The sequence below is a fragment of the Punica granatum genome, chromosome 1 (genome assembly GCF_007655135.1).
Source record: "Punica granatum isolate Tunisia-2019 chromosome 1, ASM765513v2, whole genome shotgun sequence".
In the NCBI taxonomy this organism is placed as follows: domain Eukaryota; kingdom Viridiplantae; phylum Streptophyta; class Magnoliopsida; order Myrtales; family Lythraceae; genus Punica; species Punica granatum.
In genome coordinates this window covers 44,991,327-45,016,746 of record NC_045127.1, presented here as the reverse complement: position 1 = coordinate 45,016,746, position 25,420 = coordinate 44,991,327, and the positions used below count along the sequence as shown (strand labels likewise).

Genomic DNA, 25,420 nt, shown 5'->3' with positions numbered 1-25,420 from the left:
AATACGAGTCCCGGATGAGGGTAATACCGTCAGAGGGGAAAACGATGGGACGCCCCCGTGTGCGAGCGAAACGGCTGCAGTAAAAAGAAACGCGTTTTCGGCAGGCAGGCGTTTGGTTGAACCACCTAACAACCACCACTTTCCTTCGCACTTCTCCTACCCCTTTTCCCCTTTTCCTTTTCTTTATTTTTCCAGTTTTTGTTATTTTTCAATTATACATTTATTTATTTCTATATTTAAAAATAATTCTTTCTGCATATATAACATGCGAAATTGGGAAATATATAATTTTTGGGACTGTATAACTATAAAATTATCCCATCGGTATTCTTTTTCGATTTTCTAAGCATTCTCTCTCCGCTTTTCCTCTACTGTTCTCTCCCTCCTCTTTTTCGTCTCTCCACCCAACCGGCAAACCTCCCTTTCTCGCCGGGAAACTGCCTCCCCTCCGGCGAATGTGCTCCCCCTGCCGCCGGAAAACCGCTCGGCCTTCCTTCCGCTGCTTTCGCGGGGCTCGCTCCTCGATTTCTCCCCGCCTGGTGGAGGTGCTCGCCGGATCTCCAGCTCTGAGTCCGTGGGGCCGCGTCCGTGCCTCTGTCCGGATAATGTGGTGAGGTTGCGTGCTCTTGAAGGCGAGCACTTGATTCTCCGTGCCGAGGATCGTAATCTAGGGTTTGTTCGTTGCGTCCAGATTCCATTGCTCTCTTTAGCTGCTTTCTCGGCGAGGCGGGGGAAAAACGGAGGCCTACAGAGACCGGCTTCGGAATGAGATGGTACGTCGGCCTGCATTTACCGCTTTTTTCTCATTTTTGGAGTTTTCGGCTCTCTTCAGCCTGTAATTTGATGTCATCTTCTCCTATTTCCTGCTCCAGATTCTGGACATTTGCCTTTTCTTATAGAATTCAACGACTGTTGTTCAGTTCTTACAGTCACAATGTTCCTCTGTAATTTTTCTGCTTCCCGCTCCCTTTTCATCAGAAATCTGTTTCCGGCGGTTTGATCTGTTGAAAGTCAGAGTTTCGTGTTTTTCCTCCTATTGAGAAAAGTCCTATTTGCAGATTATGGGCTCATTCATTGGCTATGAACGGTCAAACACTGAATTTCATGGTCTTTACTTTAATTTTTTTTTTTCCGGGTCATCAATTTCTCCGAATTTTGTTTCTAAATTTGGCCTCGCATATAGCTTGAACAGTGACATTGACATTATAGCTGAAGCAGGGGGTTGTTTACTTCCCTTGCAAATCTGTGATGGGTTGTTGGCTTACTGCCTTCGTTGCGTTATTTAGTGGTGTGCGGTGATGATATGAGGAATTATAGTTACATCGAGTCTACTGTGTGAGGAATTTTTCCTTGTAAGAAGTGGGTGCGGATTTCTGGAGCTGCTGCTTGGGTTTGAGTGTCGTGTGAACTGGGATTAACAAGTTATCCTCTCTTTGCATGGAAAAACTGGGATACTTTCTTAAGGTTACCATGGACAAGCTGCTTTCCTTTTCGTGCATCTTTGACATTTTTGTGACTCCAGTATGGGTCAATGAACTCACTAAACTTTTTTTTCTATGGCCTATATTGCATTTTCAATCTGTAGTCCCAAATTCTGATTTCAGTTTTCTCAGTCTCCTTGTTATTTATTATTTTGATTTGTGGGGCTTTGAGACTTATTCATGTTGATGTTCCTATTCTTCTCTGGACAGGTGGAAAGAAGGGCTTCTTTGTCTAAAGATGTTAGAAATGGTTTAGAGTTTCTGAAGCGTAAAAGGCTCAAGCGGATGAAAACAGAGACTGTCATGGAGACCGCTGGTGTCTTTAACATGATGGCTAGAAGTGGAGGAGATGCTTTAAGATCTTCTGCAGCTTGTGGTGTGAGAATACATAGTAATAGCAATTTTTTGCCCCAGCCAAATCATGGTGTATTTGCTGGCAGTGATGTTTTTCTGAAGCGGAAAGTGGATAAGTTTCATGTTGATGATTTGGATTGGACTGAAATGATTCCAGAGTGTCCTGTTTACCATCCATCAAAGGAGGAGTTTGATGATCCTTTGGTCTATTTGCAAAAGATAGCTCCAGAAGCTTCTAGATACGGTAATTTAATTAATTATTGACCATCCTTCAGTCATTTATGTGAAAATATGAGTTTCAAGGTCATGCAATTCAATATGCTGGTACACTTTACTGGGGACATCATCGCTGTTCAGCAATTTCTTTTTTTAATCCTCAACCTGTGGATTCCTTCTGAACTGATCTTTTATGCAACAGATATTTCAAATGATACAAGACTTTTTGAAAGGTCTTCTCACTAAGATATTATGAAGTTACCATATGCATTCTCAGAAGTTTTTGCTATATTTTTTAGGGTAATCAAATTAAAGTAATCAGTTCTTAGCTTAATATCCATTTGAAGTTTGATTGGCATTTCTACTGCAAAGATTATCTCATCAGTTTCAAATAACGAATACCGAGCTAGACAATCTTGGTTACTTCTGATCCTTATTTTGGAAATCTTTTGCCATATTGATTAAGTCAACCTTTTGCTGATCTGTCAGGTATATGCAAGATCGTGTCTCCCCTGAGTGCATCTGTTCCTGCTGGAGTTGTGTTGATAAAAGAGAAACCAGGGTTCAAGTTCACCACGAGAGTTCAGCCTCTCCGACTTGCTGAATGGGATTCTGAGGACAGAGTCACATTTTTCATGAGTGGAAGGTCAGTCTTCCACCCCGATTATTGATACACCTCTCTCTCTCTCTCTCTCCTCCCTTGGACGTATCTCTTATGAGTGCAATACGTGTTTCCAGGAATTATACTTTTCGTGATTTTGAGAAAATGGCGAACAAGGTTTTTGCTCGTAGATATCACAGTGTTGGATGTCTTCCAGCATCATACATGGAAAAAGAATTTTGGCATGAGATTGCTAGTGGGAAGACAGAAAGTGTTGAATATGCCTGTGATGTTGATGGCAGTGCCTTTTCATCTTCGCCCTCTGATCCACTTGGGAATAGCAAATGTAATTTGAAGGTGTGTATTCGGATTTAAAAGTATCTCTTCAATGCTGGACTTTGCCCCATGTTTCAAGAAATGCTACATGATGTCAAAATTGGTGCAAAGGTTACAGGTGGTTTTTATTGCTGTCCAATTACCTTGGGAGAACAGCCTCCCTAGTTTGCTAGCCCGTAATAGTATTGGAAGAGTCACTCATGAAAACTGACATTTACACTCTTATGTTATGCTTTAGTCTAATGCACTTGTGTCATGTTTCGTGTCAGAATCTTTCGCGGTTGCCCAAGTCCATTCTGCGCCTTCTTGAGACAGCAATTCCGGTATTAAAAGAACTTATACTCTACCAAAGTTTGGTCCTAACTTTTCCCTTTTTAGTTTTGGATTCTCTAAATCATGATGTATTGCTTGTATTCCAGGGAGTAACTGACCCCATGCTTTACATTGGAATGCTGTTCAGTATGTTTGCCTGGCATGTGGAGGATCACTACTTGTATAGGTATGTATAACATCTCCTGCTTTTGATGCTTACAAGGATGTCTTCAAATGTTTGCTCCGGTCAGATATATTTCTTGTCTTTGCAGTATCAATTATCACCATTGTGGAGCTTTTAAAACTTGGTACGGCGTCCCTGGTCATGCAGCTCTTGATTTTGAGAAGGTTGCCAGAGAACACGTGTATACTACTGATATCCTATCTAGTGAGGGGGAAGATGGAGCCTTTGATGTACTACTGGGAAAGACAACTCTCTTTCCTCCGAACATCTTATTAGAACATAATGTCCCAGTTTACAAGGCAGTTCAGAAGCCTGGGGAGTTTGTTGTCACTTTCCCAAGAGCATATCACGCAGGATTCAGTCATGGTATGCCGCCATTGTTACTTAAGTTGAGCTCACGATATATTTTCTCTAATTCTTTCATGCTTGCCCTGAATATTTGGCTTTTCTTTTCTGATCTATATTAAATTTATGGAACTTTCTGCAGGTTTTAATTGTGGGGAGGCAGTGAATTTTGCTCTTGGTGATTGGTTCCCTCTTGGGGCTGTAGCTAGTAGGCGCTATGCGCTCCTTAATAGGGTTCCCTTGCTTCCTCATGAAGAGCTCCTGTGCAAAGAGGCGATGTTGCTCTCTACGGTCTTACCATATGAAGATTTAGAATTTCAATTGATCGAGTTAAAACGTTCTTATTGTGGTCATATTTGATCATGCTTGCAGAAAATTTGCAAATATAGCTCTGGGAAGCATTCTGAAGATGTAGCTCGCAATGCTTATGAATCATCTGCTTGCTCCTTGTCTGGTGATGAATACCTGAATAACCATGGAGTGACCATCAGTGGATCCGATAGCAGGCACGTGGTAGATCAGTACTGTGATGAGTCTGACTCAGAAGAGATATTCTGGGTTAAACGCCGGTCCTCGATAAAAGCTGAGAAACGGATTGTGAAGCATTCGGTGCTTACGAAGCAACTTGAACACCAGGTATTTTTCCGCTGTAATTCAACTAAATCTGATGAGATTATGTAGTTCCTAATTCTTAGGATGCAAGTCGAGATTCCTGTTCTCAACTGAGTACAACTTTTTATTATTACCCTCCTTTGAGTACTGCTCCTATTAATAGGGATTAAAGAGACTGAAGAAGCAGCAGTCTGAGGATCGCGGATCTGATGAGTCCAGGTATGGTTTTGGTGGCCTGCATCGTCAAAAAGGTATTCCAGAAAGTGGTTCAAGGGACAGATTTCTGAAAGGAACTCCTCCGACTTCCATTTCCGTCAAGGACAAGAAAGCTAATGAGGAACTAACGGGTAAGAGTGATCAGCGTCACCGATTCCAATCGAAGGATGGCTACCGAAATGGGCTGGGAAGGACAACGAGGGAACCTCCCCCTCTAGAGATCGGCCCAAAGCGCCTTAAGGTCCGAGGCCTATCCTCTTCAGGATTCGAGAGCAGGTTGATATAACAAGTAGGAGTTTAGCAGACTGTACAGAATGAGGGAAGACAAATGGGGTCCAGCCTTCAACAGCCTGACTTGCTAATCGTAACAATCTGCCTCTACGATGGGGTTCAACTTATTCTCCTCTAACTACAGTTGGAAATTAGACTGATTCACTGGGCGCGGCAGCTGAAAATATTAACATCAGTTTTTAGGACAGGGATTCGAGATTCTTTGTGCGCACGACCCCCACAGAAGAAGAAATCGGGGAAGAGCGCACCCTGTGGATGGGACGATATTCTTGGGGTTTCACGGGGCTGGAGGGGTTATTTTGCCTCCTTCGGCCGGGGTGAAAGCACAACTTTGCCAGGCTTTCTAGGTTCGGGTATTCGGGTTTTTTTTTTGTTTTTTTTTTGTTTTAACTTTTGATGTAAAAAAAAATTGTTCTCGGCGAGGGGATTTAATTTAACACTTACAGTGCGCATCCCCTCGTGTCATTAGGTTTTTTGCACCTTTTTTTTTTTCTTGGTTTTAATTTTTAATTAAGGTCTCTGCTGCTTCCAGTGCTTTAGGGTTCGTTATTCTTTTGTGTAGCCGTGGGGTGCGATTTCTGCCTCCGGGACTACTACAATAAAGAAAGTGGAAGAAGAAAATGCTCTCTTTTTCATTTTTATTTTTATTTATTGTTTAATTTCCCTTTTTCCTTCCCAATGTCCTTTCTTATATTTTATGCATGCACGTATGCGCATATTTATGTATGTATAACGTCTAATGTATGTATATGGTATATACGAGGAATGGCTGTTGTGGTGGGCTCTTCTTCCTGAAGAATTTCAGAAGAAAAGGAGAAAAAGCAGATTGCCTCATCCCATATCTGAGGGAGGACTGTGGTTTGGAATGTCCCTTCCAACTCCAGACTGAATTTGTGGCCCCCACCTTAGCCACTTCCTTATCCACCTCGGTCTTGGTTGGAAATTCCCTGCCACCTTCAAAATCCCAATCACATTCTTCTATTTTAGTAGAAAAAATAATATGGGGAAGAAAAGTCTACCTTAGGTTAGGCGTCCCTAAACTGTTTAATTATGGTTGTAATGTAATGTAAACTTGATAGACTAGGTGCGTGGATGAATCTTTGTCTCGAACTTGGCCTTGATTGGTCTTGACACCGGGTCGACTTGGGCTTCACCTCATCGGCACCAGTTCCCTTTGGAGAATAGTGGTGGCACTACAAAAAAAGAGGTCTTTGGTGACACTTTTTGGGACATTGGGCGACGCAGATGCCGACAAAAGATTCGTGATGCATCTCCCAACGCTTTCGAAAGCGTCGCCACACGTCTAGTTAGCATAGGTTGAACCAACGTTAGAATAAAGCGTCGCCCTAGGGCATATCTATGGCAACGTTTTCAAAACCTCGCCATAGGTTAGACCAAAGGTGATGCTGATAAGCGTCGCCGTTAGCATGCCCAGCCCGACCCTAAAAAACATCGGCCCATGATCGACTAGAGGGGAAAAAAGGCTTTCAAGGGTGGGCTCGTGTCAGCCCAGCAACCTAACCACAAGCCCAAGTTGGCCCAACCACAACCTTTGTCTCAAACTTGGCCTTGGTCGGTCTTCATGTTGCGCCGACTTAGGCTACAACTCATCGGCACTAGCTCCCTTTGGAGAATAGTGGCGGCACTAGAGAAAAAGAGGTATTTGGTGACGCTTTTGGGGACATTGGGTGACACTTGTAGGTGCTGAGAAAAAGATTCGTGATGCTTTTCCTAATGGTTTCAAAAGCGTCGCCACATATTTGATTAGCATAGGTCGAACCAACGTTAGAATAAAGCATCGTCCTAAGGTATATCTATGGTGACGTTTTCAAAAGGTCGTCCAAGGTAAGACCAAAGGTGACGCTTATAAGCTTCGCCGTTAGCATGCCCAGCCCTACCCTTCAAAAACATCGGCCCATGACCGACTAGAGGGAAAAAAGGCTTCCAAGGGTGGGCCCATGTTAGCCCAGCAACCCAACCACAAGTCCATGTCGTGCGTGCGATTGCGCTAGCCCTAGGAGCATGTGTTCCTTGCCTGGAATTTGTACAGGCGCATGGAGGGCATCAAACCTCGACCTCTCACTTGGGTGTTCAGGCGCCTTGCCAACTTCATTGCTGCTCTTCATCCATCCATTCTTTGGAATTAATTTTATTTTTTAAAATTAGTGTACTTTTTTGCATTTTGATAATTTTTAAGACACTTTGGACAAGTTTCTTTTTTTAAGAAAAAACTTATATTTGTACATCTAGCATTATTTGAGACGTGAGTTCTACTCAACGGCACAACAAATTTTTTCTTTGATTTAAGGGAGATTATAATCTCTTCATCTTGAAATAAAGATTATATATGGTATAGATCATAGTTAAAGTACAGTGTGCAAGCCCCCACTGCAAATAGAGAACTAAGAGAGATCATCAAATATACTCATTTCGTATGCTTGATTTAGTTCACCCTATCAAATTTTATGTGGTATATGTCGAGCGAGGGCCGTTCATAACTTAGTTAACATACTTGAGCACGACGTCGCGTTCCACTTGAAAATATTATAGATTGTATCCAGCTAATTAGGACCGCACGAGCAGTCGAGTTGAGTATTAATGTGCTTGAACTTTGCTTGGGACATAGTTCTTGAGCTTGAAGTTGAGCTTGAGACAGCTCAAGCTACTTGTCAGATATTTGGGATCGACTAGACTCTTTGCAAAAAAGAGCATGCTCGGGACATAGTTCTTGAGCTTAAGCTTGAGACAAGCTACTTGTGAGCTACTTGGGATCAACTAGACTCTTTGCAAAAAATAGCACGGGTATGGGAACACACAGTATAGCACATATTGCTCTTTTAGAGCTTTTACCGACAACATGTTAATAGTGTGTTAGTAGATTTAACTACATGTCTCGCTCAAATATATAAGCTACCGACGACAAGTTGACATATTGTTTATAAATTTAACCACATGTCCCGCTCATTTATATAAGCTATTGGCATCTAGTTGACAGCTTGGGACCCCTAAAAAACCTTGCATATGGATGCTTTGGGTGACGCCTTCAAAAGTGTCGGCAAAGGCATATCTTGGGCAATGCTTCTAGGTATTGCCTAAGGTAGTCTTTAGCCAATGCTAAAAAGTGTTGGCAAAGGTGGACCATTGCCGACTGTTAAGATTGGAATCAAAATGCTTAATCGTATTGCTGTGAAAGAATATAATATGTAAGCAATAGTGCCTATAGAAGAAAGTAAATGAGTAAACTACGAGATTTTATTCCTAAACTACCCGAACATCTATGAAAATATAATGTACACGATTTTACAATCCCCAATATTCCGTAATACCAACGCTTTTGAAAGGGTTGGGCCAAGGGCACCTTAGGCAACGCTTTTAAGCATCGGCCAAGGTAGCCAAGGGGGACATTTGCTGACGCTTCTTAATAGTATCGGCATAGGGCGACTCAAGCATTGGCCCAGGTACTTCTTATAGAAAAAAATTAATTTTTTAAAATTTCTTGGCAATGCTTTCGAAAGCGTCGATATAGGATAAATATATGGCGACACTTTTTACAAAGTGTCACCAAAAGTCCATCTTTATAGAAAATTTTCGCAACGCTTTTATAAACGTGGGAATAAAAGGGTTGTCAGAAGACATTTTTCTTGTAGTGTGACTGTAGCAGCTTCCATGGGACGGGTTGAGCACTCTTAATCTCCTTCTCCCTCTGCCTATCTATCACCGAAGCTCCCACCGCTCCTCCCTCCGACTACCATAAACCAGCGCACGACCACAGCTCATTGGCTTCAACTTCATCAGGGACAATAAAGTCATATGAAAATCTCTTTATATCCGAGACGTATCTTTTACATTTATCGAGCAATCTTTTTTTTTCTTAAAGAAGAAATATTAACACATAATTACTATGTACTGATAATATGGACCAAGGTAATCTGTTAAATTTAACGTAAATAAATAAATAAATAATTAAATTCATTTATCTAAGAAAGATAGATTAGAAAGACACTTAAACGTGGAGTTAAATGACGCATCCACATCAGGCGCCTCTGTTTTATATATTATAATTGATAATTGATAATTGATAAGAAAGGTACTAGAGAAAGTAGTAAAATATGAGAGTGAATGATAAGTGGATAGTTAAAAAAGATGAATCAACAAATTTCTCCTTAACTTCTCTCTAATCCAGTATTTGTAAAGTTTTAGAAGTCTCTGGCAATAAACAATATTGTGAAAAGAATGTTAGACAATTTTTTTTCCCTTTTTGTTGTATAATATATATAGATATGAAAGAAAATTCCTTTAGACTAATCCCCGCTTATTTATATTTTTGGGCCGATCATGCCTGCTTATTAGCTCAGGCTTCTTCCCTTCTCGCTGAAAATCAGCCTACGACTGTTCCAGCAAACCGAGCCCATATCCACTTTATGGGCTGGGCTCATTATGTCTAAGTTAGAAGCATATATGGGCCTAATATCCCGGTCTGGCCCAAATGTACCGTAATATTCTCAACCTAATCAATGTGGTCCGATTTTCTCCCACGAGGCCCAATGTTGGGAGAGCCCCGTCATAGATGCAAGAACTATGAAAGTCATTACTGAAGTTAATCGTATGTCATGGGCTTTGACACCCTAAATTGATTAGTTCGACGCAACAGAAACTTAATAGATTTCGTATCGAGGAATAGTCTCTGTCGGAATATGTAGCGAGTCTGTTGCTCATGTGAAGACGGCATAGTTGTATTGGCATGATTGATTGATGAACCGTACTAATTATTCCATCTTGAAATTGACTAGGAGCCAATCAGTCGAAGAAGCTCTTATCAACAAGAATTCATGGACGTTCTCCTCCATGATTAACTAAGTTTAACCAATAAGTGGAACATATATGCTCCTTTTGGTATAAAAAGGGGTCCCACCCTTTTACCTGATCGCTTGACTTTCTTCAACACAGAGCACAGCACCATCTTATAAATTCATCATGATTGGATTTTCCTGTTCCTAAACAATATATATAATATATATTAGGTAATAAATATTAGATTGTATTCAAGCGGTTCGGCTCTTATTTCCCTTAATTAAGGTATCGAGTTCGAGTCATGTGAATAGAAAAAATCCATGTTGAGAGTGCTTCATTCCCTTAGTGACCGACCCGGCTCAAATTGGTTTAGTCGGAACGAATTGGCTTCTGTATATCGGAATATACCAAAAAAAAAAAAGGGTCTATGTGGGACATTGATCTTTTTTTCCTATCTATTCCCATAATCATTTTGAATGGAGGAAGAAAGTGCAAGTGCTCGAAAAGAATGCAGTAGGCCCGATTACATGGCGGAACCGCGTGATTTAAACGGTAAAAACTCAAGTTTGAATCACTATAGATCCATGCATGGATATCACTTGCTATTAGGACGTTTCAGGTTTCACAACAAGCTTATGTGACTAGATTTACATGCTTTGTAAATTTACAAAAATGTGTTCACGTCGATCATAAAATTCAGTTGTGAATTCAAATACATCTTATGATTAAAAAAAAAAAAAAGAGAAAGGAAAGTGATTCAAACGCAACGAATTTCTGTAGAACTTGAAAAGGGAGAAAAGCTAAAAGGGGTAATTGTCAAAAGTCCACAAATCCCTTTCAGTCACTAGTCTTCCTAGATCTTGTTGGGCACTAATGATATCACTTGTACATTAATTAGTATATAGCCAGTCAGATGAGTTTCAATATATTTCATCATTTTGCTTTTGGGATTTGTCTAGGAATAGGTTCCCAAACAGTCCCTTAAACATACCACCATATCATAATAAATATATGTTATTTGGAGGACAGTGCTTGTCCAAGAATATCATCAATAAAAGGTCGATAATAAGATTGATCTCGCCGCTCTATTAGTGGGTTCGGGTATCTAATCACCTTGCCCGGGCTTTCAGGAAGAAGGGAAAGAAATCGGTATCATTACCTTAATTAATAATCGACATAAACATATAATGCATGTACAGTTGAAATGATTCATCAGTTACTACTTCGAGTCATGCTGCGTAGGTATTTGTTGGGGGATAATCTTCTTTTTGGGTGTCGTTAATTAAGTTGTTAGTTTGAGCATATATATCTTTGTTGATTAGTGATCATATGAGGAAAGAAAAGGGTGGCTCTGCTTTTTTCCCTCTTTCAAGGCAATTTCAAAGTCTTAGATATGGGGGAATATTATTGAAATATATATGTAAGAATATATTGAAGTCTTCCACTATTGATTTAATTATTAATATCTATATCTATTCTTTCTTGTACGGTGGTATTGATAATTAAGCATTTCCAATTTACAGAATTACTTAATTGAAGGATTATACATTGATTAGTTGTTTAGTTTGAATTGTGGTTGTTGTTGGAAATGAGATGCCTCGTTAAGACCAATCAGATATATAACAAATGCATATATATATATATATATATTATCTATATATTATTGTTATTATTTTATGAGGGAGGCTTATGTGATTAATACAATAAAATAGAAATCTTAATAGTAAATAAAGGGCACGTGTAGTCTCACAAGAACTAACGAACTTGGGACCTTTTGTTATCAGGCTGTGCTATACCCTCTTTGATATGTCATTATTGTTATCTATCTATCTATCTATCCATCTATTTATATGTTATATAAAGTGAAGCTTTTTTGGGTATGGTTAGAAGGCCTCATAATACTTAGTTTTCGAATGAAATTTCCTCCATTTCATGTTTTTTTTCAAAATATACATATATTTTAAATTTTGAAATATAGATTTGTCGGACTAGTCATTATTTTTTTGAACCCTTTTGAGACAAGATTTAGTCCACAAAAAAAAGACTATTTCTAGTTTTAGTTTTTTAGAATTTCTTAAAACAATATAAATAGAGATTTGTGAAATCGGTCATTATTTTCTCAGTTTTTGAGCTTTTTTCAAAACGGATTTTCAATTTTCAGTTATTATTTTTTAAACATATAAATTTAGATTCGTGGGACCGATCATTATTTTCTCTATTTTTTATATATAAAACGAAGTCTTTTATTTTTTAATAACATATAAATATAGATTTACGACATTGGTGATTATTTTTTCCATTCTTTAAAACTTTAAAATAAAGTATTTTATATAGATGGTCACAGAGCGCTTGGATTGTTGAATAATTTTTTAAAATTTTTTAAATATATATTTTTAAAAATATATAGCTTTAGATTTGTGGGGTTCATTCATATTTTCTTTACTTTTGAGCTTTCATTAAAATATTTTAGCTTTTAATTTTAAAATTTTAAAACATAAATTAGATTTACGGTACTGAATATTATTTTTATTGCTTTTGATCTTTTTTTAGGAAGTAAACTTTTAAATTTTTATTTTACAAATTCATTAAAACATATAAATATAGATTTGTGGAACTGATTGTTATTTTCTCAATTTTTTTAGCTTTTTTTACAAAATGATTTTTTTGGAAACAAGATTTTTTAAATTATTTATACATTTTTTTTACAAAACATAGAGGTATATATTTCTTAAATCAGTCATTATTTTCTTGATTTTCTCAATTATAAAAAATAAAAAAATTATGAAAAGACCCAAATAAAAGAAATCACGTAAGATCATATTTGCTTTTCAAAAAAAAATTATATCGTGTTTTTCATAAATAATTTGTATGACGTATTATATGTTGGCTTTTCAAAAAAAATTATATCATGTTTTTCATAACTAATTTATATGACTTGTTATATATTTGCTTTTTAAAATCAAATCAATTAATATTTTTATGTATAGATATACATATTATGTGTTATTTATATTATGTTTCAGATCATACGTTATAAATAGCGAAAATAGCACACAAAAATTGTGATTGATTCAACTCTGAAAAATATTGAGACCACATGCACGCTCTTCAATTTTCCGCACACATGCAATTAGTATGTCTAGCATTAGACTTGAAAGTGACTTTTCAACTTTTGCTTTTTTACACACATAAACTTTCGCAGAATTTTTGGATTCTCCAATTTGATGTAGGATCATGTTCCCTCTCGTGCATCGGATGGGCTAACGACTAATTATATGTATAAAATGGAAGTATTTAGGAAGTCTTGTTGGAGAGTACAATCAATTTTTCATATTCTTAAAAATTGTTTTTTTAAAATAAAAAAATGACCATATAAATTAATAATATGTATGTTTACTTAAATATGAATTTTTATGAAGTAAGTTTTATTTAGCTACAAAGAAAGTACAAGATGGGTTTAATTTGAGTCCAAAAACTAATAAAGCGGTGAAAATTTATATATAAAATAAGGAGCACAACTTATAAATTCCAAATAAGTCAAATAAATAAAATAAAATAAAGATTAAGAAAATAAATAAATAAGATAAAACATTTATAATCAGAAAATAAAATATAATAAACTATTTTTTTGAAATTTATTTTAAATATTAATAATATAAATAAAAAGAAAAATGAAATTGAAAGGAGATAGAAAGAGAGAGAATAGAGTTGATAGGAGAAGGGGTGCTGGCTGCACCATCCCTCCATGAGCCATGTCCCTAAAACTTGGGATATCAATAGCCACGCAGAAGTCGAGAGAATTTGACGTTATTTAGTTCAAAATCAACAGTTTTTTCTAGCATTGTGATAAATTTTAAAAGTTTTGTACAAAATTGTTATAATCATTAGTTTTCGTACTAGGGTATTAGTATTTTACGAAATACCACGGTGTCATTTAAATTTCGGGTTACGTTGCTCTTATAATTTTAGGAGATCAAATATTAAAAGTTATTTTATTTTTCAATAAGCGCACTTATTGGGACTTGAACTTGTGTTCTCCTCCTTATAAGATTTGAATCATCTCATTCAATACTTTGTTGGTGATGAAGGTGTCTTTTTGAGTAAATGATTTTATCCTAACTGTGTACTTTTCTTTATTGTGACTGTGAGTATAACTTTTTTTGCTTTTCTTTCATGATATTTAAAAAAATTATCCTCTACATGCATGGGCTATCCATTATTATATATATATAGTGTGTACAGCACACGAATTTGTATCTAGAAATATTCATTACCAATTCTTTCAAATTCCACGTGGCCAACCAGATCAATTTATTTATCGAGCCTTCCACGCCACGCCGTGTTTATGACACAAAAACATCGAAGATATATATAACGTCAATTTAAAGACTAAATTATACATGCAAGTCTCATGTGGCCTAGGCTATGCAATATTATATTATAACTACGATACTAGAGTCGATTTATCATCTTTTCTTTCGGTTATAAGGGAGGTCCATTAATCTAGTACAATAAAATAAAAATCATAATAATAAATAGAGCAGATTTGTCATTTTAGTCTCCATATTAACTTGTGATATGCTGGGAAGCTGATATCGGTTGTGTCCTATTTCATAACTCAATGAGGTTAGGACTAGGCCTAGATGGCAAGAAATTATTTATTTGACTTTAGATTAGACTTTGTTCTCTTTTTCGTTTGTTATTATACTCCTAGGTCTAAATACATATTAAAATAATGCTCTATTTGAAGAAACGTGAACATATCGATTTTAATATATAAAAATCGAGGAGTGATACGATAATACCATTTTATGAAAACCTTAACCCATTGTTAATTGTATTTTAAGTTGCCCCAAAAATTTAATATTTTTAATGAAATTATGGCCACACTTAATTTTTATTCTAAAATAAAAAATTCTTTATTTTTTTGAATAATAAATAATAAATATTTAAAAAATATAAAACGCTTTTTATCAGTGAATGAATAAATATTAAAAACATTCTTAAATATAGTTCTCTCGATATATTAAGAGTTACTTCATGAATGCCAACTAAATTAAATTTAGTTATGTATAAGACCATCGACTTAAGAGACTCCTGTAAATATAACGTCTCCTTCGAAACGTTCTCTTAAAAATTGTACCTTCGTCAAAACCCTAGTTCTATTGTTACCGAGGAATATAGTTGACTGATCTGATTTGTAATTTTAATAATCCTTGCACTGATTAATGCACTAATTAATGATGTGATTGAAGGCACTATTATTTGCTGTGCATAGAGCAAAACAAAACAAACAAAAGAAAATGTCAGTCGTCTTGTGTTTTCGTTCGACGACAATTATTAACAATTAAACAATTGCATCAATTTTCCAAAAATAATTATAATTTGTATGTATATCGCCTTGGTTCCAATGCTGTCGGGAGCCGTAGAGGAAGAAAAATTGCCATTTTATATCTAAGTTTTCAAACGGTCTACCTTGCAAAATAATTGAAAAATCATTAGCCTATTAAGTAGAAGAATTCATTTCAATTACCCTAAAACCAACTTTTCTTATCCTTTCACTGGAGATCCCAATGGTATATATTATTTGCGATCTCAAGGTCACATACATGGGACTTCTATCGTTTTAGGGAAGAGAGAGACAAAACTTGAGCTGTATTTTTCTTGTATTTTACTACTACGTAAATAATCATTGTATTCCAAGTAAAAAAAAAGAAAAAAAAAGAAAAAAAAATTCATAAAGGGTCATCCTTTAATGCCTTTTATATCTATTCTACTGTACTATACAAGTGTAGCTAGGCACAGCTCCCCTCGACAATAATGGGCATTTCCACATTAATTAAGCCCCAGCTGGCTTGTTGATTTCCGTTAGAAATACAACAACATAGCTTGACCATACATATGTATATATATATATATATATATATATCCGCAATTAAGAGGTGGTAGGACTGATAAGTTTTCTGATTTAAGGAGGTCGGGGAGGCTACAAATTTGAATTAGTTCAATGATTCGATATTTGTTCCTTTAAATAATATTTCAAGTTTACTGATAGAAAAAATTTAAGTTGAAAGAGTTTTATCTTGACCTTACTGGGCTGATTTGGCTTAATCCTGGACTAGTCAAGGTTTATTAGACTTTTCAGGTACTTAGTAATTCACATTAGAAAAAAAAGGATCTGATAGTGACTAAGCAAGGAATTTGAATGATTATCTATACATATATAGTTGTCAAGTTGAACTCCCCAGTATTAGCAAATAGACTTTCTGGGCTTAGATTAATTAATTTTTTGACATTAATTAATTAGGCATGAGTGTTCCAAAAGAACATACACAGTTTCTTATAAGATTCTCATACTCGTTCTTTACGTGTGAATTTACGCGACAATGAGAGACTATAACCTAAAATGCTATACCATCAGGATATTTCAAACACGTATTTCTATTAGAGGTTTGTGGTACGTAGTGTTTTTTTTTTTCTTTCGCATAAGAAGAGGTTTGACTATGAAATCAATGTTTTTTTTGTAGGAGTTAGAAACTATATTTATGTCTCAAACAAATATGAGGCCCATGACTTCTGATAGCCCCATGAATGTGTGTCCTAATTTGACAGTCTACATAAATAGCTTAATGAGGAAAAGGTAGGGAACCTCACAATTATTATTTAGGTTTTATTTTTGTCCTTAATGATAAATTTTAAAAAGAAAAGAGAGACACGGGTGGGCGACTCAAAAAATAAGGGCACTTAAAAGTAAAGCTAACCGCTGGTTAAAGGCAACACACACCGATGCTCATAGGGAGGGGCTTAAGGAATTTATAAAAGCTCTTTTTGTATCCTCTTTTGATCTCTATGGCCAAAAAGATTAATTTGATTCTTCTTTATCATGAAAAGGAGACAAGATACCTTTTGTCTCCATGCAATAATTACATTTTTATATACATATAAGTATAAAAATGTATATTTTTATACCATAAAGAAAAAATCACCTGTCTTGCACAAGAAATATGGTCTTAATTATTATCTTATTGTGCTTACTCTTCAAATACACAATAAGAAATATGGAAATCTAAATATATACACATATATATTGTATAATATCTACTTTTTCGGTTGTTTGAAAGTGAATTTATTCCATTTCACCTCTTACTTATTTGCTTTTATCATACCTGCTGGGTAATTGTTTATTTCTATGAAAAATTCCAAGCTAAAATTGAAAATTTGTAGAAAATGAAAAGCAAGATCATCAACTGAGAGAATATATATATATATGTAAAATATGGTGAAGATTAAGAATACAAATTCTTTGGATAAGATTAGAAGAATAACAAAAATACAAATGAATTTGGTTTACATACATCAAATGATAATAATAATTTAGATACATAAAATGAATAAAAAATTCATTTGAACGCATTGAAATCACAAAAACTATCTACATAGTTTACACTGGTGGGATGAAAATTGAAATATTAATTAGACACATCGAGACGATAGAAATAAAATCAATGAAATTAAAAATTACTACTAGGGAGGTAGGAGGAAAAGAGACGAGTGTACTAAATTTTCAAAGCAACTCATAGAGGCAATGCTCAGTTATCACTCGCATCCACAGCTAGTTCTTTTGGTCCGTACTCCATTAACTTATGTGTAGCCCATATACTTCATGTGCTCCGATCATCTTCATAGGTAAAAGCATATATAAATGAGGGTACCTTGCAAAATTTACTTTTTTTTTATGTCACAATTGAGATATGAGAAAAGTATTAAAAAAATAAATGTTAAAAACTTATATGTATGTATCGCTAATACGGAGAAAAAAAAAGTGACTTTTGAAGGGTGCATTTAAACTATTAGTAAATAAATTTTATCATTTCACCTTTTATGGTTAGTTCTTTTTAATTGCATCCTCTTACTTTGAGATCCCTAGGGGCGTATATAGCTTTCCCATCTCACTTTCGAAACTTATATATCTCCACGGCGCATATATCTATGCTGAGATACCATATGGCTATCGATCTCATGGATTGCTCGACCACGTGGAATTTGAAATTGAAATGGCAAAAAATCCAATTTTAAAAACAAAATTTCCCAATCCTATAGGAATTTGTTAGAGGAATTCTGATTATAGGCTTGCAGATGGATGTGAGTGTTCTTTAGAAATCTTATTGGAATTATAGTGACAAATCTGGATTCTAATATAGCTATAGATCAAATGGGACATTCTGCAATATGATTCGGGCCTATATGGTTATGCCTTATTGGGCTACCGGTCAGCCCCCAACCCCTTCATCTTTCAAAAAAAGAAAAAAAAGAAAAAAAAAGAAAAAAAGGAAGAAAAGCTTTTGTTTATGGAGGCACAATTGCTTTATGTTTTTCTACAACTAGCAGATGTATATTTGAAGAAACGGCCAGCCGTTAAGAAAGAAAAGAGAAGACGACCGTTGCAGAACAATGGCATGGGGAAGTCGGAGGTATAGCTAGGAATTCCAAGAACTTGATAAAGAGTATTCTCTCTCAATCTCTAATTTAAAACATGACATGCCTTACCTCAGATAATATATATGATATTTTGGGCACTTAGTCGAAGAAGGAAATCGTACAAGCGTTGATTGGCTTGCAAACCAGCCCAAGCCTGACGGTGCTGCAGGCTTTCCGCACTTGTGATTTATTAGTGACGTGTTTGCCTCACAGTTATGGTCCATACCTTTTAATTTATGCTGATTACATTAATTCATGACCAAAAAAAAAAAATTATAAAGATTTAAGACTCGTCTTGGCTTTCTTGTGGATAAATGTTAACGAAGAAATTAGTTTCTTCTGACTATTCTCTCTTCCTCTATTTCATCGTGTTCTTTATGCTCGAAAATCCGTCTTTCTTCTTTAGTTTATTACTAGTGTTTTTTTTTTAAGAGTTTAGCTGCTGCAAAGGACTTCAACAGAGCGTTCTATGGAATTACTGATCTTAATCGGAGCTGCGATCGACTCCCATGAGGACTATATTTAGTCTAATTAAAAGTAATCTAATGGTGCCAGCTGCAAACCTTATGGCTGGACTCTGGCCATCCGCCTGAGCAATCACTTGATCTTCATTACACGAGGTCCATTCATATTTGTTGGTGACCTTATCAGAGCTTCGACCTAGCTACTATGGCTGTGACAATCAAAGCTCTAGCCAGCCATGCCTTACTTCATTGTGTAGATTCTATCTCGCAAGAGTTAGCATTTGCCATCAAAGGGGCGGTGGTGACGGAGGCATGCACAATATTCTTAGCATAATGGTATTTGCATGCTAACACTTTCAAAATTCATTCTCCAAGTTGGACTTCCTGCACTGCTTTATTCATCACTCTATTTCATGTAATTACTAGGTCCATGGGCTTTTTTATGTCTAAAAGAAAATTGAACTTTTTTTTATGTGTATTATGGTATCCGGAAACCCAATGAGCCCCGAATACGTAATAATTTATAATTTATTAATTAATACGTAACAATGCCTATTGGAAATTTTGAGATGAATACTACCAATTATTCTAAGCGGTTATTTTATAATTGGCTGAAAACAATTTGCATTGAGCTTTCAGTTTTCCATCAGCCAAGTACTGAAAAGTTTGGAAAGAGCAATTTACTAGAAACCGATTTCCTAGAAGCAAAGGGGTCCTTAAGGCACTAGGTCATAATACGTACACCAACAACGATCCTAGTACTAAAGTATATATACAATGACCGCATATTACGACTTGACTGTATTTCACGATAACGTGGTAGTAACATGTGAAGTGCTTGTACGTGCCGATGTATTGGATAGGCACTTGCGCAAGCTAGAAGCTAGGGGAATTGGTGAGCTAATAATTGAAGGTTCGAAACAAGGAAGCTGTGCTATCATTGGGATCTAGTTGAAACCAGAAGAGTGTGGTTCAGAAATTGCGTAAGTTTATGAGTTGGTTGTGGGACAAATACACACGCTAAAGATTGCACTGCAATTTAGATTTTCCCTTTTCCTCCTAAGAAACAAAGAGAGAGACTAGTAGCGGTGAGAGGGAATCAAAGCACCCCGAAAAACTTATTAAGTTGTCTTTAACTTTTTTTTGTTCCCATCTTCTTTCTACTCCTTTTCCCACCTCACCCTGGATATCCCCACGAACATAAAAATCTCAATCTCATGAAGCGGGGGCAATTGGCTGATCCTTCCACACAATCATATACATCTGATACAGAAAACTGACATCAGAAATCGATTTGTGTATATAAATTTCAAATCCGATTTGACATCTGTTTGGAACGTGTATTTTACATAGTCCTTTATAAATTATTATGTGTATATATACATGTGTGTACACTAGATAGTTGCACAATAATGTTTCCTTCTCCTCATGGGTGATGGTGTAGACCCTCTAGTGTCATTTTCTCACATGTAGTTCACACAGCCATTCACTTCATTCCTTGTCCTTTCTTCTCCCACTTTCCTCAACCTCTCTCTCTCTTCTTCCCATCATCCCCACAATCTCTGCAACTACTCCCCCCTCAGAATTTTGATCAAATCCCTCCCCCCCATATCTTCTCAAGTAAAAGAGAACCCATTAAACCTAATCTCTCTCTCTCTCTTTCGGAATTCATACCTATAATCAAATCAAATCTACACGACATATACTTAATCCTCTCGAATTCTCCATAGTTGCATATAGTTATAATGGAGTTGTTCCCAGCACAACCGGATTTGTCCCTTCAGATCAGCCCCCCAAACACCAAGCCCTCATCGACTTGGCGGAGACCCGATGAAGATGTCAACAACTTCGACTTCTGGAATAAGCTCCGCCCCTTCAACCTGAAACATGACTCTCCATTCGACCTCTCCCTCTCGAACCCGGAACCCAACTGCACCCCAAAAGGCACTGCCAACGTTGGCGGTAGCGGCAACTGCATGCCTCATTACCTTCAACATAATGGTCATCGACAACATCAAGGCCAGTCGATGATGAGTGATGAGCTGCCCTTCCTCAGGCCAATTAGAGGAATACCCATCTATCAACACCACCAAAACCCTTACTCACCTCTCGCTCCGACCCCATCCAACCAGGCGTGCTCACCCTCAGCTAGTTCTGTCTCTACGGGTAGCCGTAATCATGTCACCAGGAATTCGAGTGGTCTCCATTCCCATCACAGGCAGAGGCCGTGGTCGAGGTTTCCAATGAAGCGGAGCGTCAGAGCTCCTAGGATGAGGTGGACAACCTCACTCCATGCTCGGTTTGTTCATGCTGTTGAGCTTCTCGGTGGCCATGAAAGTAAGGTTTCCGATAATTATAATTGTCACTTCTTTAATCACCCCCTCTGAGAGCTTTAAAATATTAATCTACCTATTACGAATATACAGTTCGGCCAATATTTATAACGTCATATCCTCAAAGGAAAATATTGATAATCGGATTTTGTTTCCCGAATTCTCTCTTAAGCTGCATTGTTTCTTAGCGATATTGAGCTTGTTATTGTTTCTTTTTTTTGGTGGACATTGTAGGAGCGACACCAAAGTCGGTTCTTGAGCTGATGGATGTGAAGGATCTTACTCTCGCACATGTTAAATCTCATTTACAGGTAATAATTCATTGCGATATTTTTGCCCTTCAGCAAAAAAATATATAGAAGTTTCTAAAACAATTTCGAATCCCATCTTTTTTTTTTCCTAAGACATGGGGGATCCAAGTCATGTTTCAAAGGTCTCCATGAGCTGAACCAGTTGTAATTCACTGTCCAAAATGATTTAAATCTAGACTAATGATACGTCGATTAATTCTGAACTAAGCTGACTGTATTTTCCATGCGAAAGAATGGCACTTCACATTAGAGCCTGGCCAGTACGTTCGGTTCAAGTTAAGGGGACAAAAGATTCAAAAACAGAAAGACCAGAAAAAAGAATCTCGATAATTCTTTCTCACTCGGGGGCTATAGTTGTGCTCGTAAGTGTCGGAAAACTGTTTTGTCATGAGGCGTCATGATGCTGGATACATAATATCGTCGGCGGTTATGTCGAGTCGGGTCCTTCTTCCACTGCTTTAAGCATCTAAATTTGCTTCCCTGCAGGGAACTCGAATCTAATGCTGCCTTTTTTTATGACCTCTATAGAGCTTAGATACAGAGTGAGAGAGAGAGAGAGAGAGAGAGAGAGAGAGCCTTGCAAGGCTAATAAAACAGCTTTTTGCAGCTTGAAGAATGAACCAGCCAAAGTTAAAGAGAAAAGTTAATGGTACTGATCAGAGAGAGAGAGAGAGAGAAGAGAGATGTAACTATTATCGGTTTCAGAGAAGAAGAAAGACAAAGCCCCAAGAAGAAGAAGAAATTCCAATACAAAGCCAAGCCAAGAATTCATGTAGACTCAATTATTTTTTTAATATTTAATATTTGAAATGTTTTGCCTTTAGTAGAATCAGCCAGAGTAGATGGAGAGAGGAAATTTACCAGAGAACAAAAAAAGAAAAAAGAAAAAAGAAAAAAGAAAGGAATAAAAGAATGTACGAAACACCATCATTGCTCAATTATTATCTTCTTCAGAGTAGGGTTCTTTACCACACATCCATAACCATGGTCAGTTTTAGCACTCTCTTCCTTCCCAGCCTCGTACCTTGCCCCTTGAAGAACCCCAGTTATCTCGCAAGACCTTGTACAGTTCTTAAGAACATGACATATATACGTGTTTTTGTGTGTATATCTTGCATACTCGGATGTCTTATCGTGTTGCAATCGTATAATTTTAGTTGTACGTTCCACTTATGGTCCCCAACAATGACATTTGATTTTGAAAATTTTACTGTAGATGTATCGAACGGTGAAGACAACAGATAAAGCAGCAGCTTCTTCAGGTGAAGGATCTCCTCATTTGTCATCTTACATTGCACATTTTATACTTCGCCCACTTGTCTATACTGTCTTTTATGACGCGTCATTCAATATACGTATATATATCCTTTCTTTTTCCCATGCACGACAGATATATATGACAATGGCTCGTCAGGGGATACCTCAGAAGATCTAATCGAGCTATCAAATCAGAAGGGGAGGTCCAATCATCGAGATTATAAGGATGGCCATGGTCTTTTGAGCACACAATCGAGGTAAACCGCAGAGATTAAATATCATGTAGATGAATTAAAGAGATACGTTCATATATATCCTTTCGATAACAAATTAACAATAATAGTTCATTGTTATTGATTCTGGATTAAGGTGGTTTATTTCAACGAATAAGCTTTCGAAAGGAATTATATATATAATAATGAGACGGTCCAAATGCGGTTTGAATTTGGCACATGTCCACTACTCAAAAACCTCTTCCGGTCGAAAGTCAACCCAGTAGATGCTCATTTTAAATCATGAACTATGATTTTAGTTCATATCAATTTAGCAAATATATATTTTGAACATAATTATTTGAAAATATCCTAATCTTAGTTGTTTCATAAAGGTCTATTTCCAAAGAGCATCATTAGAAAATATTGCAATCTCACAATATGATTTCTAACCATCTTTTGGGACATACATCATAGACATAATATACCCGATCTTTTAGCAGCATATCTTGTTGAAGGGAAGGAACATTTTCTTTTCCTGGTTATGGGATCATAAATAATTTAATAAAGAAACTCAGATAGTTTCAAAACGAGAATCGAACTTAAAATCTCTAGATTATCAAGTGAGAACGCGTGCCACTATACGAGACCTTAATTTCTTCTTACTCTTACCATTTGACAAATATTCACCTAAATTGTTCATCGAAAAACTATTCCACCTAAATAATAGAGACATCTCCTTCCCTTGGATTTTGTGGGCTCATCAAATTAATGTGGTCACTTATCAATATGTAAAAGCTAATTAAACACTTAGCTATTGGACCCAGTCGTAGAAATTTGGCGCAAAAAGCTACACAATCCTTTGGCAATTCCTTTCCTAAGTCCCTGTTCTCTCTTGGGAAAATGGGCCATCACATGGGATGGGTGTGTATATATATATATATATCTTTATCTCAATCAGCACAATTTTTTTAAACAAAAAAAAAGGCAGCAAAAGATGCCTTTTGTTCTCAGTTTCCTTTACATCCTCCATGACTAAGCACTTAAATGAGGAAAGAAAATAAGAAAAAGAAATTTCCCTATTTCATTAATCTTCATTTTCAGTTGCAGGGAAGCTAATTGGCTGCAGGCAAACAATAAACCAAGGGAGCTTGGAGAAAATTCCCCATCTCTTGAGGTATGTTTAACCCCTCATCTTGCCAGTTAAATCTCATTTCACTTTCTTTTAAGAAAGAATCGACGTGATAAAAGATTTTGGAACAACTATGAATTTATAAAACCCTAATTGATAAGTATATATCGTACTATCATCATCTCATTTGAAATGACTGCAAACCACTAGATCAGTCTCCCCCAAGTTGATTTTTTTCCCCTTATTAACAAAAAAATTGTTCGTCCAAAAGAAAAGGTGATGCTAATAAATAAATTGATTAATTACTTCATCATCAATTCGATCATGTGACTCTCAAATTCCATTCCTCTTCTTAGAATACTTTTGGATGTACTGATCTGCATTGTTTCCTTTTCCTTGAAAAATGTTCTTTGTCACTCCCACGAGTCTAAAAATTTGTCCTTTCTTATTCTCCATACAAATCATATCAAATTCCCTATCTTTATGGTCATATATTTTTCTATCTTGTCATCCTTTATTTTTCTTTTCCTTAAATTTATTTCACATTTTCTTTTTGCAGCAAAAGGAATCTGCCACAGATTGCTTGAGCCACGAGAGAACATCAGAAATAAGCTCCTCAAGCTCCAAGAAGAAGCCCAACCTTGAGTTCACATTAGGAAGGTCATGACATTATTCCAATCATTTTGTCCATTTCATTTTATCTATTTACTAATCATTTTTATATAATTATCACACACACACACACATATATATATATATATATTTTATATGTATGTATCTCTAGCTAGTTGGTCTCTCGCTCTCTCTCTCTGCCTCTCTCTCATGGAGGGGCCTGCTAAAACAGAACCAGGTACCTGCTGATGAGAAAATCAGAGATAAATGAAAGAGAAAGAGAAAGGTGAAAAAGAAAAAAAGAAAGGAAAGGAAAGAAAAAAATAAAAAAGAGAGGGTAGAGAGAGCTAAAGGAAAAGACAAAGAGACAAAGAATGACAGAAAAAGCAAACAAAAGTTTCAATGAGGAGGAGAAAAAAAAAGCATGTCCTTTTGTTATTGTTTTCAATTTTATCAAAGCTGTGGGATCCTAATCAAAGTATCAATATATTCTAATTCTTCGTACGTAAACATGATATCTTGATTGTTCGATATGTTTCGAGAGAAGATCTCATTAACTAACATTCTGTCGATCGGCAAAGCATCATCATCCCTTTCTTTATGTGTGTGAGAATGCTGTTATTGTGATATTGTCTGGTTAACGTTCTTTTTAGTTGGCCGGCTGAAGAATAATCAGAGATCTCTTAAGAAACATGTATTCCAAAAGTAGTTTGGGACCGACATTTATAACTTGAACACTGGTTTACATTACAAAAAAGAGGCAAACCATTTTTTTACGGCGTTGAGTGAAAACACTAGGGTCTGTGCGAGATGAGATCCTCTTTGGTACTTGTGTTGTTTACATACAAATGAAAGTAACATATCATCTTATATATGTATGTA

The 25,420-nt window shown here is 36.4% G+C and overlaps 2 protein-coding genes across 2 annotated transcripts; both read left to right on the top strand.

Annotated features, from left to right (window-relative positions):
• The first annotated feature begins 298 nt into the window (after positions 1-298).
• Positions 299-5,228, top strand: LOC116206636 (lysine-specific demethylase JMJ706-like). The gene is made up of 10 exons (XM_031539427.1): positions 299-773; positions 1,692-2,079; positions 2,541-2,697; positions 2,790-3,009; positions 3,258-3,311; positions 3,408-3,487; positions 3,573-3,850; positions 3,972-4,158; positions 4,189-4,465; positions 4,605-5,228. Exons 1-10 carry the CDS (start codon positions 771-773, stop codon positions 4,941-4,943), a joined length of 1,983 nt encoding a protein of 660 aa, XP_031395287.1. The 5' UTR covers positions 299-770; the 3' UTR covers positions 4,944-5,228.
• A 14,872-nt stretch (positions 5,229-20,100) lies between these two features.
• On the top strand, positions 20,101-25,048 carry LOC116192429 (probable transcription factor KAN2). The gene is made up of 6 exons (XM_031520979.1): positions 20,101-21,018; positions 21,249-21,325; positions 22,542-22,587; positions 22,716-22,839; positions 23,899-23,971; positions 24,486-25,048. Exons 1-6 carry the CDS (start codon positions 20,427-20,429, stop codon positions 24,591-24,593), a joined length of 1,020 nt encoding a protein of 339 aa, XP_031376839.1. The 5' UTR covers positions 20,101-20,426; the 3' UTR covers positions 24,594-25,048.
• Positions 25,049-25,420: the final 372 nt, after the last annotated feature.

Coding starts and splice junctions, on each gene's coding strand:
- LOC116192429 (XM_031520979.1), top strand. CDS start 20,427: ATGGAGTTGTTCCCAGCACAACCGGATTTGTCCCTTCAGATCAGCCCC. Junction 21,326..22,541: donor ATGTTAAATCTCATTTACAG/GTAATAATTCAT, acceptor ATTTTACTGTAG/ATGTATCGAACGGTGAAGAC. Junction 22,588..22,715: donor TAAAGCAGCAGCTTCTTCAG/GTGAAGGATCTC, acceptor CATGCACGACAG/ATATATATGACAATGGCTCG.
- LOC116206636 (XM_031539427.1), top strand. Junction 2,080..2,540: donor TCCAGAAGCTTCTAGATACG/GTAATTTAATTA, acceptor CTGATCTGTCAG/GTATATGCAAGATCGTGTCT. Junction 4,466..4,604: donor CGAAGCAACTTGAACACCAG/GTATTTTTCCGC, acceptor TCCTATTAATAG/GGATTAAAGAGACTGAAGAA.